Below are 16966 nucleotides of genomic sequence, written 5' to 3' on the forward strand. Positions count from 1 at the left end.
AGAGTCAGACATTTCATCAACCAAACCGCCAGGTGCCCTCATTTTTTTTTTTTTTTTTTTTTTTTTGCATCTTGGTTTGAATATGAGCAGTCTTGTTCTTTCCTCCCCCAAAACCTAATGTATTCAAGAAAGGTGCAAGCTTGCTAACCAAGGTGTTTGTCAACAATGATGAAATATTTCCCTCTCCCTCGCCCACTTGAACATTTGATAAACCCACTTTCCAACATCTCCGTCCTATCAAGTCACATTCAAGGAACTCGCATTTCCAGCAGTGGTTACACACACACACACACACACACACACACACACACACACACGACTGCCTTTTTGCGGATTCACTTCAGATTGGATTGCAGACTACGTTTTACATAGAGAAGGATCACCAGAGACCTGGGAGTCAACGGTCTCATTTTACGGAGGAAGAATGTGAAGTCCAGATAGACTGGCACGTGCCCCAGGTCCCCATTGAGAAGCTGAGCCAGAGAACTCTACAGAGAGCCCTAATTATTCTACTGCAATAGTCTGTTCGGTTTCTCTGCAGAAGATGCACACTCACAAGCTCCTCCTCCTCAAATCGGGAACTCTTGCCACGTTGAACTCAAAAGGCAGTGGCTGAGCAACCGAGACCCTGGGGTCAGCCGTCCATCTCCTTAAGTGCTTCATCTCTTTGTGGCTCACGTCCTCAGCTACCCCAGGGACTGAGGAACACAAGGTGAACAGAGAACTTCTCCACCAAAGCCAATGCAGATTCTCAAAGCTCACCACTTATAATTAAAGAGAAATCAAGATATCAAAACAACCCTTTTATTAAAAACCAAAGTGACAGGGGCGCCCGGGTGGCTCAGCCGGTGAAGCGTCTGCCTCCGACTCAGGCCGTGATCCCAGGGTCCTGGGATCGAGTCCCGCATCAGGCTCCCTGCTCAGGGGAGAGTCCGCTTCTCCCTGTGCCTCTGTGATCTCTCTCGCTGTCTCTCAAATAAGGAAATAAAGAAATAAATATAAAAAAAAAATCAAAGTGACAAACTTGCATCAAAAATGCTTAAATATTGGGGATCCCTGGGTGGCTCAGCGGTTTGGCACCTGCCTTTGGCCCAGGGCGCGATCCGGGATCGAGTCCCATATCGGGCTCCCAGCATGGAGCCTACTTCTCCCTCCTCCTGTGTCTCTGCCTCTATCTCTCTCTCTCTGTGTGTCTATCATAAATAAAAATAAATAAATAAATCTTTTAAAAAAATGCTTAAATATTTCCAGGAATCTAAAGAAGAAAAGCACTCCCTCTCCTCTCGCGCCCCCTTTAAGAATAATGCGACTTCCAGTTGGTACAGAAAAATCAGCTGATGCAGACGGCGAGCGCCGAGAACTATTCGGGGAACGCGGGCCTGTCCGTGGACTACTCGTCACACTTATTTATGAAAATGCAGGTCTCTCCGTCTTAGCTTGCTAATGACATCATCAGGCATCAGGATTTTGAGCGTGGGAGCCTGTGCACAAATGAAATCCTACTGCTTGCGATCGCATACTCGTTTTTCAGAAAAGAAAGAATTTTAGAGCATTTAGAATTAAAAGGGACCTTGGAAACTGTGGATAAAAAGGCGACAGGCTTTAGAGTGGGTATTTTGGTCCTTCGTAGGTGATGCTGCCGCTGTAGGCACTGGTCCTTACCTCCCGGGTCTTCCCCGGTCCACGGAGGGTAGTCAGTACTGGGTTGCTCCGAGGACTGCAGACACGTGAAACCCCTAGCCCGTCAACGGTGCTCAGGACCCGGGGCTCCTGCTAGTCGCGGTGCTTCTCAGTCCCCAAGCAGCCACGTGCCTGAAGGATGGATGAGCGGCAAGGGAATGAACGTGAACTAAGCCCTCCGCGCAGACGGCGCTGGCCAGGTGACCTGCGCAAGGTGAAAGGCAACAGCCGTAGCTTCTTCCGTCGACCCCCGAGCACGTGCCAGCGGCCAACGAGGTGCTTGGATACGTTATCTGGTCTACTCTTCCCGAACGAATGCCCTGACAGGGTGGGAAGTGTCGTCTCAGTTGTACAGAAGAGACATCAGGGAGTCCGAGAGATTCAGGCGTGTGCCCGCAGTCCCACAGCTAACCAGCCGCAGGGCCAAGACAAGGAAGGAAGGACTGGACGTTGCCCTGAGCCCAAATGCACACAAAACGAACCATGTCAGGAGGCGGGGACGAGAATCCGACAGTCTTCCCAGCACGAGCTCCCGAGGAGCCGGGCCTGGGGCTCCCTGCCCCATGAACTCTGAGTCCGGGACAGTCCCTGGAACACAGTGTGTGCTCAGTGGGTACATGTGGGTCATGATGATGCAGCTGTGACGTGGCCGAGGAAGCAGCTCAGTGGGTACACGTGGGTCATGATGGAATGCAGGTGGCAACGTGGCCGAGGAAGCAGCTCCTCTCCAAGTGGAGTCCTCGTGCCAAAGAGTAAATGCAAGTGGTGGAGGGCTCACGACCGTGCACGAGGAACAGCAGTCACGGACGGCCCTGACCTTCGTCCATCTCTGACGAGGACTGTGTCCAGAGCGCTCTCCACCACTACAGGGTCACCTCAGTCACCAGCATCCCCCTAAGACGCAGCGAGCAATGAAGAGGATACACCCATGTAGACACACACACCTCCGTATTTGGGGGACGGCTTAGATCCACACTGCTGTGTGTGGCATATGGAAAAAAAAATTCTCCACGAATGTCGTAAAAGTGAATCTAAACCTTAGTTTTCTTTCCCTCTTTTTTTGTTTAAAAAGTAACCCCTGTGCCCAACATGGGGCTCGAACCCACAACCCCAAGATCAAGAGTCGCCCACTCCACAGACTGAGCCAGCCAGGTGCTCCCAGCTTCGTTTCTTTTTATTCAAATCACATCTCTCGCTTAAAATTCATGGCAAAATAAACTCCCGGCCCCGTTGGATCTGTGCAGCCCCACGTCCAGCAGGGGAGCCTCAGCGACCTGAGAGCTTGCTCTTTGCGGGGTGGAGGGAAGCATTAGGAAAACGCAGAGAGCCGTGGTCTCGGAGAATTTTCAAAGAAAGACATCCCTTTGGCCAAAGCTAAATTCCCCACAGCCGGCGCCGACGTCCCCACAGCCACATCCAGGGGCCACCCACGTCTATGCTTTTCTTAAGCAACGGAGTTCATTCTGACAGTTTACTACGAGCCGAGCCATGGAGGAAAATGCCTCTTCATTTTCCATATTCTGTTTGGCAAACAAAGCATGACACATAGCAATATAAAAGAGAAATATAATCCCGGGACGCGCGTGCAATCCTGGCAGGGAAGGGCTGCGGATGGTGTGAGGCCCGCGGCACCGGCCTTCTGAACAGCATGCAAACACCGTCACCTGCTGTTCATCCGTGGGTCCTGCAGGCGCGGGCCCGCCGCCTGGCCTCCTAGGCAGGATGAGTCACAGGCCCGGTTCATGAGCTATTCTGGCTCCGAAGCACCAACTGGCCTTGAGAAAGAGACGTGCGCCAACCTTAAGAATTGGTAATTCTTTACGAATTAACAATCTCTGCTTAGGAGTCAGCGGAACACGCCGGTGCATTCACTCTGAGCTCTCCCTGGGAGCATATTGTTGCCTGTAGGGAGGGCAGAGGATCCACCAGGAGGATGCCAGACATGATGGATTGAATTCACTAATGTGTGTTTGAATTTTGCTATTTTACACATTTCGTATTCTCTGTTTACCAGAGCAGGCTGCGCAGGAACCGTGCCCCCTGAATGGATCAGCCCTGGTCTCTCTTCACATCCTCTAAAGAAAAGGATGCACGCTTCCTCCAAAAGCAGTGCGACGTCCAGACGCCCGTAAGGCACGTCGGGGTAGGGGTCATGCCAGATTCCGTTTTGTCCTTTTGTGCCTGATAAGGGAGGAGAGGCTGAGAAAAATCCCCGTGGGATGAATAAACGGAGGAATACAGTGCAGAGTTCAGAACTTCAGATATTTCTAGACAATGACCAGCACATCCTCCAATCCCCGTGCACTTCTACTCTCCCTTTTAATGAAAATAACATCTATAGGAAAAGATTCAAAACTATCCATCCTCTGTACCCCCTCTTCCCATACTTGGCAGCAGCATCAACCAAAGCAAAGGCACCAAAGCTCCTTGTTGATTCTAGTTACTCTGACCAGAAGAGCTGAAGGAGGGCGTGGGGCCCTATGTTCTCACCCGAAGTCCCTAATTCTAACGAAATCAAGCATAAAATATCCCAATTAAAAACATCTAAGTGGACAGGGCGCCTGGGGGGCTCAGTCGGCTCAGCTTCCAACTCGGATTTCAGCCCAGGTCCTGATGTCAGGGCTGCGGGATGGAGCCCGCGGCAGTCTCCGTGCCCCGCGGAAAGTCGGCTGCAGAGCCTTCCTCTCCCTCTGCCCCTGCCCTTCCCCTCACTCATGCTCTAAACAAGTATCTTTAAAGACAAGCAAAAGTAGTAAACTGGAACAGAATCTTAGGCAGCATGACCTCACCATGAACTCACTTTGCTCCTTGATCCGTTGACTCAAATACTTAAAAATCTCTAAGTGTGACCGGTCTCATCTTCAACTGGGAACCACTAACTCACAGGGTCCTGCGCGCCGCTTAGCTGGCCTACTACGTTCCACTCAGTTTGCTCCCCTGATGACGACTCTATACCTCTCCTCCCCTCCAAACCTTCAAAATCTCCGGCCCGTCCTCCATCCCAGCCAATGACCTTGCTTCTGGTTTTAGTGTGAAAACGCATCAACCAGAGGACACCCATGGGCCTCCCTGTGAAGACGCCACCCTAGCTCCACCTGTGCCCCCTGCTCTGCCTCTGCCCCATTCAGTCGGGGACCGGCCGGCCGTCCTCAGAGGCCCCGTCCTCCACCCCCTCCCCTCCGGCTCCAGACCCTGTGTTACGGAACTGCCCGACCTTGGTCTGCCTCAGGTCTCTCCTTCCTCTAGACTCTTCCATCGGCACACACACGTGCTATATTAAAAATACAAGACAAGACACAATCCAATCTCCTTCTGTAGCCTCTGGCCCAATTCCTTGCCTACACCGCCCCCCCCCCCCAATAGAAACATCCTCTAAAGAACTCCTGAAACCATTCCATTCCCAATACAAGTGATATTGCCCTCAATGGGCAAAAACTGGCTCTTACAGGGTGAAAAATTCTTACTCTTTTTATGCATAAAGCAAATATATAATATATTATCAAATATATATATTATCAAATACATATATATTATGTAACAAATATAAACCATATCAGTGATACCAGAATCTCATTGGGGTGAAGGAAGAACAATTAAAAAATATATATATATGCATAAAGCAAATATATAATATATTATCAAATATATATATTATCAAATACATATATATTATGTAACAAATATAAACCATATCAGTGATACCAGAATCTCATTGGGGTGAAGGAAGAACAATTAAAAAAAATGTCTAAAAAAAAAGGTCTAAAGAAGCTCCTTAAGGGAGGTAATAATGAAATAATGAAAACAAGTTTGACAAACACTGGTCTAAACCCAGGATTTCAATGCCTTCTCTTCCTGTTTTTCTCAAGCCTTCTTCAATCTGTTTTTCATCCCCAGGGCCCCCCGTAAACTGCTGTGAGTGTCTCCCATGCCTGCCATAATCCTTAAACAAAAGTGTGGACACTATTTGGCACAGCTGACCACTTCCTCTTTCTTCAGACACTTTCTTGGCACCATTCATGAATGTGTGATTCTTCTCCCTAACTCTCTGAACCCTTGAGATCTGATATCAGGAGCAGAACTGATGCAAAAAGTAAGGATTTTTGTACGTCTGGACGGTAACCAGTCCGACACACCAGCGATCCTGGTATAGTGTCCTTGATCTAAGTCAGATCCTTGATCCTAGATTAGATCTCCTTGATCTGAGTCAGATCGCGCCATTCCTTCAATGGCTTTCCGTCTCTCATAGAGTAAAAGCCAACGTCTTTATCGTAGCACAAAGCCCTCCTTTGCTAGACCTTGCTTCCTCTCCGCCCTCGCCTTCCACCACGGCCCCTCCTTGAGACTGTACGCCAGCCACGCTGGCTTCCCTGAGAAACTGCTCATTCTTTGGGCTCTTCTACACGCAGCCACTTCTGCTTGGATATCCCTCCAGATACTCCGTGGCTCACACTTCCACTACCTTCAGGTCTCTGCTGCTCAAAACTCACACTGTTCCAGAGCTGCTCACACCGCATACAGTAGTTCCCCTTGTCATTTTTTATTCTCCGCATCCCGCTTCATTTTCTTTCCCAGAACTTACTATTGTCTCTCCTAGACATTTCTTTATTTCTCCTCCTCCCCCTGGACTAGGATATTATGGGTATTATGTCTCCTTCTACTGGAAGAAGAGCTCCTGGAGGCTTTTATTGTTCGGTTCACAGCTATAATCGAAGCGTCCAGGTACTGGCACATAGTCAAAGTTCAGTAAATATCTGTGTGATGATAAATCTTATTTTAACATCTAAATAAAAGACTACAACTACCACTTTTTAACAGATAAAAAACTGTATTTTAATTTCCCTTCTTGAAATACAATCTCACCATCTCATTGGCCTATGGCAAATAAAACTATAAGATGCAAAAAAATAAAAAATCTAATGACTCACAGAAATGGAAAGAAACTGCTTTGGCTAGAGCGGTTTTCCTTGGCTATTTTGTCATGGGAGAAGTTTTAGGAGAGGCCAACATTTAAATAGCTTCTCAAACCAACAGAGACTTCGATGCTGGTAAACACAAAATGGCTTTTTAGATGATGTCGCTCATGGTTTCTAGAAGCAAACATTCAAGTCAAAATGAGCAAATGTCAGACTCTGGACACAGCGTTTTGGAAGAATGACAGAGGATCCAAATGTCTGGTTAGCATAGAGCCATGTCTTGCAAATCTGGTACAACGAATAAGAAACTACTTAAATGAGATCCATTCGTGAAAAAGAAAAACACGCTCAGGAGACAGTATACCATGCAGAATGCTGGTATTCCTTCATTTCAATCTTTCCCTTCCTCTCTTACAGTCTTAACCTACTTCCAAAGTAGTAGTTGATGGCTGGAATACCTTCTTCGTCTGTAGCACATTTTATCTGAAGGTTCAGAGATTTCTGCTAGAAAGCTAAAAATCTCAGCTTTCAAATTACTTCTCTCTTCCAGATGCCTTTGCCAGCCCAGAAGGGAAAAAGTTTAATTCAAGTCACCTGGTGACCGACTCGGTGATAACAACGCAGTTCAATAAATTCCAGCTCTCCGCTCTTTCATCTCACCCCGTATCTAGTTGTGACATTTCTCCTTAAAGTCCTTCTGTTTTCAAAGAACTCTACGTGGAAAGTAGAGCTCCGAGTCCTGATGGATGTGCACAGCCAGTAAGGCAGATTTAGGAAGGGATCTTTTCTTGTGTTCAAGTGGCAACCTAGGGGGCTTGTCTCTGACATCACACAGCTATCAACAGCATGTGTACGAGAACAAAGGACCGAAATATTAACACCACTGACACATTTATATCAAGCATGAGGAGATCACACACAGTGGTGGTGGGTAAAGGTGCAAAAAGGTACGTGGTTTCCGTCACGGGAGAGAAGACTGGATTCCAGATCGCCACCCAACAGCTCCGTGACCTCAGACACGCAGGTTAACTTAACCTTTTGGAGCCTCACTTTCCTCTACTGTAAAATGGGGATAATGAGTGCATGAGGCAACTGTGAAGAATAAACAAAACAATGAAGGTCAAGTGATTGATGTAGGTGGTAACAACTGCTTTCTATACCGTTACCATCATCTCCTAGATCCCCTCTTACTGTTCTCTCCAACACAAGAAGTCAGTCCCCAGAGGGACACATACAGAAGTAGGGAAGCCCACTCTGTCCTGCCAGGGCTGGGAGTGGGCAGTCAGCATGACAAAGAGTGGTGCCAGGTTGCTCTAGACTCCAAGGTGGGTGCAGGCCTCTCCTGTTTCTGCTGACTGCTGAGTGTCTGCAGGACAGCAAAGATTAGCTTGGGTTGCCTCTTGGGCAGTAAGAACCAACCCCCACTCTCATTATTATTTGTAAATAATGATAAAGAAAGACAAGGTGGCGGGGGGTGGGGGTGACTGGGTGGCGGGCACTGAGGGGGGCACTTGACGGGATGAGCGCTGGGTGTTACTCTGTATGTTGACAAATTGAACACCAATAAAAAATAAATTTATGATACCAGCCAAAAAAAAAAAAAAAAAAGAAAGACAAGTAGACGTGGTAGATATAAAAGGTGAAGATCAAGACATAACAAATAAAAGAAACTTAATAGTAATAGTTTTTTTTTCTAAAAATTGAGATCTCAGCTCATAAGTGTGCAGGCAGCAATAGAGCAGCTAATATGCAAGGATGTTTAGAAACTGAATTATCTCCCCTCCTGTGGAGATGGTCTGCTGGAAAAAGCAATGAAGCATGTTACCTGATGAATAAAGGACCTTTGTTTCCTGTGCTTTTAATCAAAATCTTTTCACCAAAATGTCAAGGAAAAATGAAGGAGTTAAACTTCTTTTAGCAAAAAAGAATAGGGTCTCATTTTTCCATCAAAGATAATGAGAGATCCTAGCAGTCGTAGGAAGGAGACGGAAGGTGTGCATGGTGAGCAGTATTTATCATTTTATTCCATAGTACACGATAAATTCTGAGATTACGTAGTTTTACCGCCCGGTTTACTGAAGTGCTAAGTGTCTACTTAAGGAGATCACTCCTGTTAAGATTAAAAGCCTTTCAAACAACATTCCCCCAAGTCCTGCAAATGTTTTCTTCCTCCCAATCCAGATAGGTAAATTTGTCAACTCAGTGTACCCAGTCAGGTTTTAAAAGGTAGATTCTATATTTCTGATGAACTAGGACTTCTTTCAATAAATGTTCACATCCGAGGCCAGCCACATTCTGGCCCCAGTCCACATTTCCAGCTTTATCTCTCCAAATTCCCCACCACGGAGCCTTTCCTCTCCCAAGCCAGGCTATTTTCAGTTCCCAAAACATAAAACAAGCACCTCTATTTCCAGCTTATTGCAAAGACAGGAGGCTAACATAGGGCAGGGGGAAGCCAACAAGGAAACCTTCCTGATGGGCACATGGTTAGTATTAAATCAGGACATATTCATAAAGGCACAGGAAGGAAATTCTTGCCTTCCGGGGATGAAACTGCAACAACTGGTCTCCCTATTGCCCCAGGTCTCTCTGAGGCTGGGGACAAAAGCACTAATGATGCTACATTTGAAGTTCAAGAGTCCACCAGGAAAGGACCTCGCCAACTGCCCTGAGAGAGCTCTGAGAAATCACTGAATAAGAAGTCACCTTACTACCTTGAGTCCCACTACCCAGTCAATATAAAAAGGAAATTCTATTTTAGAATTTTTCCACTTTTTTCCACTTTTTGCTGAGGCAAAACCAGTGGGGCTGGTGGGGCTGCCCGGAGAGACATCGCCGCCTCTAGTCCAAGAAAACATGCCCCACCTCGTCTACATGTAGACTCATCATCAAGCATCAGACCATAGGAATGAATTGCAGGGAAGCCAAGACTCCCTTCCTACCACAGATGAGCAGTCACAGGAGCAACACTCCCACAGATTATAGAGTCTGAAGGAGGATGGGGTATGGATATTCAAAATAAGACCCCAAAATCCACCCTGCTCCAGCCCTCGGTACCAGACAGGGCCTCCTTGGCATTAGGGATGGAGCAAATGAGCTCTGAATTAAGACTAAAATAATCACGACCAAGCCTTAAAAACCAACATGAGACTATTCCAACAGCTGAAGGTCCGACTAGAAAGTTATAACAAATGACCAAGATGCCATTAAGGCCCTCACTCTGTTGAGAGACGTGGAGTTCACGCATGGAAGTCTGAGGGCCGTTCTGGGGAACAATAAAACCTTCTCACACTTACACCCCACACATACAGCTCAGACTCCCTGAAAATGACTTACAACCACAAAGTGACTAGAACTCAAATAGTGATGGCATTGCCACAAGAATAAATAGAACAAAACAGATATCCACAAACAAGTGTAATGCAAATTTTTAAGAAATATTTCATTTATTTATTGAGAGACAGAGAAAACAGAAGTGGGTTGGGAGGGGCACAGGGAGAGAATCTCAAGCCAACTTCCTGCTGAGGGCAGAGCCCAACATGGGGCTCAGTCTCAGAGCCCCGAGATCATGACGTGAGCTGAAATCAAGAGTCAGAGGCTTAACAGACTGAGCCACCCAGGCTCCAGGTATCCCTGAAGAAATGTCAATTTAAAGAGCAAATTTCAAAACAATACATTTAGAAGGCACCCTGTGCTTGGAGCAAGGTGTGGAAGGGCACTCACCATATCACGAACTCTGGGGAGTGGGAAGGGAGGACAGGGCAAGGAATGAATTATTAGTTCAACCTTGGATTGTTTCATTTCTTGTAAGACTACTGATCAGCTTTGTCATTTAAAGTGATAAAAAAAAAATTGGGTGGAGAAGGGAAGGACTACCTAGTTTTTTTTGTTTTGTTTTGTTTTACTTTACCTAACATCTAATACAGCAGGCATTCAAAAATCATTTGTAGAATAAGGTAGAAAGGAGTAGGAGGGAGATGAAATAGGATAAAGGATAAAAAGATAACCATTCATGGAATGACAAAGCACTGTAGATCCTATAAATACAGGATGAGAAAGGGAAAAAGGACACTTGATAAAGTTGGAAAAAAGAAGAAAGTGGAAAAAAAGGGGGGGAACCCTAAAGTTAAATAAATGACAGACATCTATGAAAAAGATAAAAGCAACACACTATTTACCCCAATAAACATAAAAGGGTTTAGACTTTTCATGGTGGATTTAAAAACAGCTACGGGGTTTTCTCTGGAAATGCCTAAGCAAACATAAATAAAAGTGATATTATTCACAGTCTCCACAGACATCATAAAAGATTTTGTAATAATCCTAATAAGAAATGCGTAAGGTTTTAAGACAAAAGCTACAAAATTTTACTTAAAGACATAAAAATTCCTAAATAAATATAGAACTGTTTGGGATTTTTTTTTTTTTTTTTGGATAGAAAGATGCACTATTGTAACAGTGTCATTTCTCCCTAAATCAATGCTTCAGGGGATCCCTGGGTGGCGCAGCGGTTTGGCGCCTGCCTTTGGCCCAGGGCGCGATCCTGGAGACCCAGGATCGAATCCCACATCGGGCTCCCGGTGCATGGAGCCTGCTTCTCCCTCTGCCTATGTCTCTGCCTCTCTCTCTCTCTCTCTGTGTGACTATCATAAATAAATAAAAATTAAAAAAAAAAATCAATGCTTCAGTTCGATGTTACTCAAATCGGTATTCCAATGGTTTTTAATGAAACCTGACTCTACAGTACACAGCAATAAAAGATAGATTAGCCAAGAAAACTTTGAACAAAAATCATCAAGAGGGCCTTGGTCTACTCTATATTAGGATCAACTCTTTCCATGAGGAAAGGAACTTCGAGGAGAACATCTTTGTTTCAGATTTGCACTTCACGACACTTTGTGAACATCCCGTGAGCCACCTTAATAAAACTGGAAACCTGCTACATGTCCATCAAACTGGATGAACACATCAAGGTAAATCCAAAGAATGGAAATGCCAGCTATATTGATAGAAAGATCAGTTTTGGGGAATCCCCAGGTGGCTCAGCGGTTTAGCCCCTGCCTTTGGCCAGGGCGCGGTCCTGGAGTCCCGGGATCAAGTCCTGCATCGGCTCCCTGCCTGGAGCCTGCTTCTCCCTCCTCCTGTGTCTCTGACTCTCTCTATCATGAATAAATAAATAAATAAATAAATCTTTTTTTTTTTAAAGAAAGATCAGCTTTGTTAATAGAAATATTAGCTATGTTAATAGATATATATTAGATATAACAGATATATTAAAATTACACCTTAAGCATTTAGGGTATCCACGGCCAGACTGCATAACCGGAGGCTGGATAGGAGAAGGAACGGCCGGAGGGGTTTTAGCTGCCTGCTTCCTGCTGAGGAATGGGGCTGGGATCAGGCCACAGGTCACCACGGAAAAAATGGATTATTTGCTAGAGCATCTCTACAAAGTCAGAAACGTACCCCCAAGATCTTTCATGGTTCATCACAAACCTACCATCTGTGAATTTACAGACATTTTTAAACTATGACATTTGGGGTGAACAAGTGTTATAATTTTTAAGACATAAGCCAAGTAAGTGTTTCGTTTAGACTCAAAGAAACAATATTTTGCAGGACGGCAAACTTCCGTACGGTGAATTAGAGTGCGTATCCTTAGTCTGAAAGTATCTACTTTCAGGCTCCATCTTGGGCGCTTGTATTCTAGAACTTTATTTTATTTTTATTTTATTTTATTTATTTATTTTTTTTAATGTAATTCTAGAACTTTAAAAGCAACTCCACATCGTAATTCCTAATTAAGCACGCATGGATATGTCTACGTATTCTTGGACCTCATGCCGCTGGAAGTCTCCAGGGTAGAGCTATAGGGAGACCTTTGTGGAAACTCCACAAAGGAGTTTTCATTTCTTTTAGCCTATGTTCCTACACACGCTTAGCAGTTTGCCTCCTCGAGATCTTCTGTAGTTTCACCTCTGCCGTCATGTAACAACCAGAAAGCAAAGAATTTGCCAAGATGAGTTGTTTAGGGAAAGAAAACCAACCCTCCCTTCCTCACTCTCCAATCTAGGAAAGCGATGCTCGGTGCTGTTTCTCGAGGTCGGGATGACGCCCACCCACACCCCACACACAGTCAGAAGGCAGCAAAGTCTTTCCTCTCACAGGACTGTGAGGTGGATCAAGGTGGTGGATCCCTGAAAATGGAAAGGTAGGGGCTGGACCATAAATGTCAAAGGGGCAGGAGTTGGGGGGGTTCCTGTCTGGGTAGAGACCTGGCTCCTGCTTGCATGTCCCGCTTCCCAAGGGGTGCCCTGCTGCAGAATGCCTGAGGAGCACGGCTGCGGGCCTGCAGAGCATGGGGACCGCCTCGGTGTCAGTGCAGAGCTGCCCATGATGCCCTGAGTCCCGCCTGATGTCAGAGGGCCGGGCAGGGCCGAGCCTGCATGGAGGGGCAGCAGGGATGCACTTGGGCGTCATGCCTCCCAGGTACCCGGGGACTACAGAGGCTTGGACTCCCCGTGTGACCCCAAAGCGGGGGGGAAGCCCTAATGATGACTAGGGAGGGTCTCCTATAGGGGGGGAGAGGAGAACCTGTAGGCTTAGAGGAGCAATGAAACAGATGTTCCTTGCAACTTACTGCAGGTTCCCATGCGAGAGGACCCCAGGGTGCTCTGGAAACAAACACTCCACTGTTTTGCGAAGGGCAAAGTCATGCTTCCTGTGTGCTCCCAGCATCCTTACTGATCCACAGGATTTTTCTGGCTGTCTTTTTGTAGGCACACAACTCTGACTGATAAGGACCAGGGGTCTGCAGATACCCTGACTACCATTTCCTCGCTCAAGACTAAGAACTGAGACTGCGCCAACTTAAAAGCAGGCTTTCACACTAACGGGTTCACATCCGAGCATCACCACCAAGAATGGAAATAATAATAATTAATAATAATAATAATAATAATTATGCCTTCAGATCATTGTGAGGATAACAGAGAACGCTGTGATATTAGCACATAGAGAGCAGCACAGCATCAGACGGTGAACCACAAATTATAAGAGGCTGTCTACACGGGTCGTAAAGAGCTCCTGTTCTCCCCCCTGGGATAATGCAACAAGTATAATAAGTAATCGACAAAAATAATAATAATAATAATAATAAAATAATAATAATAAGTAGTAGTAGTAGTAGCAGTAGTAGTAGTAGTTTAGTAGTTCTGTGTCTTCTGTAAAAGGCAAAATAAGGAGAGTGCGGCGGTCCGGGAGAATATAAAAAATATTGAAAGGGAATAAAGGGGAAAGGAGAAAAAAATGAGTGGGAGATATCAGAAAGGGAGACAGAACATGGGAGACTCCTAACTCTTGGAAACGAACTACGGGTGGTGGAAGGGGAGGAGGGCGGGTGTTGGAGGGGAATGGGTGACAGGCACTGAGGGGGGCACTTGACGGGATGAGCACTGGGTGTTATTCTGTATGTTGGCAAATTTAACACCAATAAAAAGATAAATTTATTATTTTAAAAAAAGGCAAACTAAGGAGAGGGTGGCGGGTCAGGGGAACCCCAGACCATGTATTCAACAGGGAGGCCCTTCCCGTAACGGATGGTACGTGCATCGACGCAAGAGGACGGGCGAGGCTCAAGGTGCGGGGAGCAGATAGGAAGGCCACACAGGGAGCCAAGGCGAGGCCAGTGCCCCGGGCCCAGCGCTCCTCCCCGGGGTCCCAAGCCCCCGCGTGCTCCTGCTCCGTGCTGCGCCCATCCTCAGGGTCCCAGGCCCAGCTCCCAAGGCCGGAGGGAGCCGCAGTCCCAGAGGGCCACCAGGTGGCAGCACAAGGCCGTGCAGACCGAGGGCCTCCTCCCAGGCGGTGCTGGTGACCTGCCCTGGGACAGTCACCTAGGGGTCTGGATGGCGCTGGGACCCCGGAGAGAGACACGGCGGTCTCCGCGCTGCACTCAGCGTTGAGGTTTGCGACTTCAAGAACACTTCGGTGTTCTTGATCCGGTGTTTCAGCGGCTCCCGGGGCTCCGGGGTTGAGCGTCCGACTCTGAGTGCAGCTCGGGTCCTGATGTCGGGGTCCAGGACCGGGCCCGTGCCAGGCTGTGCACTGGGTGGGGTCTGCCTAGGACTTCCTCCCCCCCGCCCTGCCCCTCTGCGCACTCGCTCTCCCTCTCTCTCTCAAAAACAAACAGCAGATAAATAACTATGCCCTTTGATTCGGCCCCGTAGGTGGTCATCACCAGACACCGTGTGTGTACCCTTTGCAGCCGGGGTGGCTTCTTTCAGAACAATGAACCCAGCAGGATTATCTGCCTGGGGTCCAATTCTGAATTGAGCTGATACAAAGCCCCACGGCCCCCCCTCAGCCGCGCGCAGCACGTCCATCATTCCTAAACGGCTCCCGCAGCAGCAGCCTACGCGGCCCACCGTGCTCCTCCGACACCAAGGAAAAGGAAAAACGTTCTATTTGCTTTTCAGCGTGGTATATTTTTTAAATTGCGTCAACATTACCATTTTTTAGGGTAAAAGTAAACTCTCCTTATTTTTAAAGTCGGAACTACTCAAAAAACTGTAAGGGAGAACATGAAAATCATCTTCAAGCAATAACAACGTGACTATGTTTCTGTGAAACTATTTTTGGTAGATGGAAAAGAAATACAGATGCATCTACGTACCTTTCCTAATATAAAAATATTGTGAAATCTTTCCATGTGAACAAAAATATTATTATAGGGACGCCTGGGTGGCTCAGTGGTGGAGCATGTGCCTTCGGCTCAGACCGTGACCCCGGGGTCCTGGGATCGAGTCCCGCATCGGGGTCCCTGCAGGGAGCCTGCTTCTCCCTCTGCCTGTGTCTCTGCCTCTCTCATGAATAAATAAATAAAATCTTCAAAAAATTAGATTATTATATTAATCATCACTAGCACCCAGTCATTACGATCACTAGCGACGTACTTTTACTGAAATGCCTGGCCTTCCTCGACAGCATTATTCTTCACGAAGTCGACAGAAACGGCGCCGTGGAATGATGGGCAGTAATCAGAGAGGGACCAATGCTGACAAAATAATGAAGACAGAGAATGTGACATAACTAACAAATATGCTGATGGAACATACGTGTCAGAAAAATTTGGCCGTAAGCAGATTAGTTCAACAAATATTGAGGTGATGGCCTGAAAACAGGGAAAGGGCCATATGACCCCTTCGAAGCCTGAGCCCAAGGAAGGGAGTCAAAGGAATGCTCTGGAAAACCAGCCGGGAAGGCCGGGAACAGAAGTACGAAGACCGCAGAGACCAAAGTGGGAGTGAGTCAAGACGAAGACGGCAGATGAGGGAAGGGGGCTCCTGAGATACTCTGAGGTCACAGCACGTGGGACAGAAGCAGAACCTCCAAGTAGGTATAGAAGCAGAAGGACATGCCGAAGGTGAGCAGAAAGTCACAAATGGACAACGTGCCCCATAAAAAAACGAACAATAAGGCACATATATGTCTTCATGGGACTACAAGACTCGAAGATGAACAAAGTGAAAGAGGCGCTTACAAATAAAGTATCTCTGAAAGGTTAAAAGTAAAAAGGTTGAACCGGACAAATGCAAATAAAAGAACGAGCATCTCATTTACCGGTCAAGGTCAACGTGAAGGCCAAACAGAGCTCAGACGCCCCAGGAGAAACCTTTTTTTTTTTTTAATTTTTTTTTAGATTTTATTTATATATTCATCCATGGGAGACACGGAGAGGGGGAGAGAGAGAGAGAGAGGCAGAGGGAGAAGCAGGCTCCACACAGGGAGCCCGACATGGGACTCGATCCTGGGACTCCAGGATGACGCCCTGGGCCGAAGGCAGATGCTTAACCGCTGAGCCACCCAGGGATCCCCGAGAGAACTTTTTTTAAGTGAAAGAGTGTGAACTGCAATGAAGATGCAGTGTGAATCTAGGACCGCGGGATCAAAACGTCACGGAACAAACACTGCAAAAAAAATGTATTAATAACGGCCCCAGGAAAAACAGAAATAAAATAGAATTACAGTGATCTCTCAACCCAGCACAGTTCAAATATGCAAAAAACTATGGATACAGAAGATCTAAACAAAGTCATTAATTAGGGGAGCCTCAAATATCTTGGGTCAGTCCGTGCCCGAGACATCATTGATTCTATGTTTCATGGGTCACTGATAATACAGGTAACTGAGAACTACCTTCGCAGCGCAACGTTAAGGGGCCTCTCTTTACACACAAAACCACGTAGCTTTTAAAAATGGGAAATAAAGGGATCCCTGGGTGGCGCAGCGGTTTAGCGCCTGCCTTTGGCCCAGGGCGCGATCCTGGAGAGCTGGGATCGAATCCCACGTCGGGCTCCCGGTGCATGGAGCCTGCT

General features: G+C 46.8%; 1 protein-coding gene across 2 annotated transcripts in view; it reads right to left on the reverse strand.

Moving 5' to 3' along the window:
• Positions 1-16966, reverse strand: part of RNLS (renalase, FAD dependent amine oxidase) — a 242966-nt gene that overhangs the window by 215286 nt on the left and 10714 nt on the right. The window contains exon 5 of one of the 2 annotated variants that reach the window (XM_041728491.1): positions 1162-3879. The exons of the other annotated variant lie outside the window; for it this stretch is intronic. Within the exon in view, the coding sequence (XP_041584425.1) occupies positions 3527-3879 (353 nt within the window). The 3' untranslated portion in view covers positions 1162-3526. Of the gene's footprint in view, positions 1-1161; positions 3880-16966 lie in introns of those variants that run through there. 2 annotated transcript variants of the gene reach the window in all.

The sequence above is a fragment of the Vulpes lagopus genome, chromosome 14, assembly GCF_018345385.1.
Source record: "Vulpes lagopus strain Blue_001 chromosome 14, ASM1834538v1, whole genome shotgun sequence".
In the NCBI taxonomy this organism is placed as follows: domain Eukaryota; kingdom Metazoa; phylum Chordata; class Mammalia; order Carnivora; family Canidae; genus Vulpes; species Vulpes lagopus.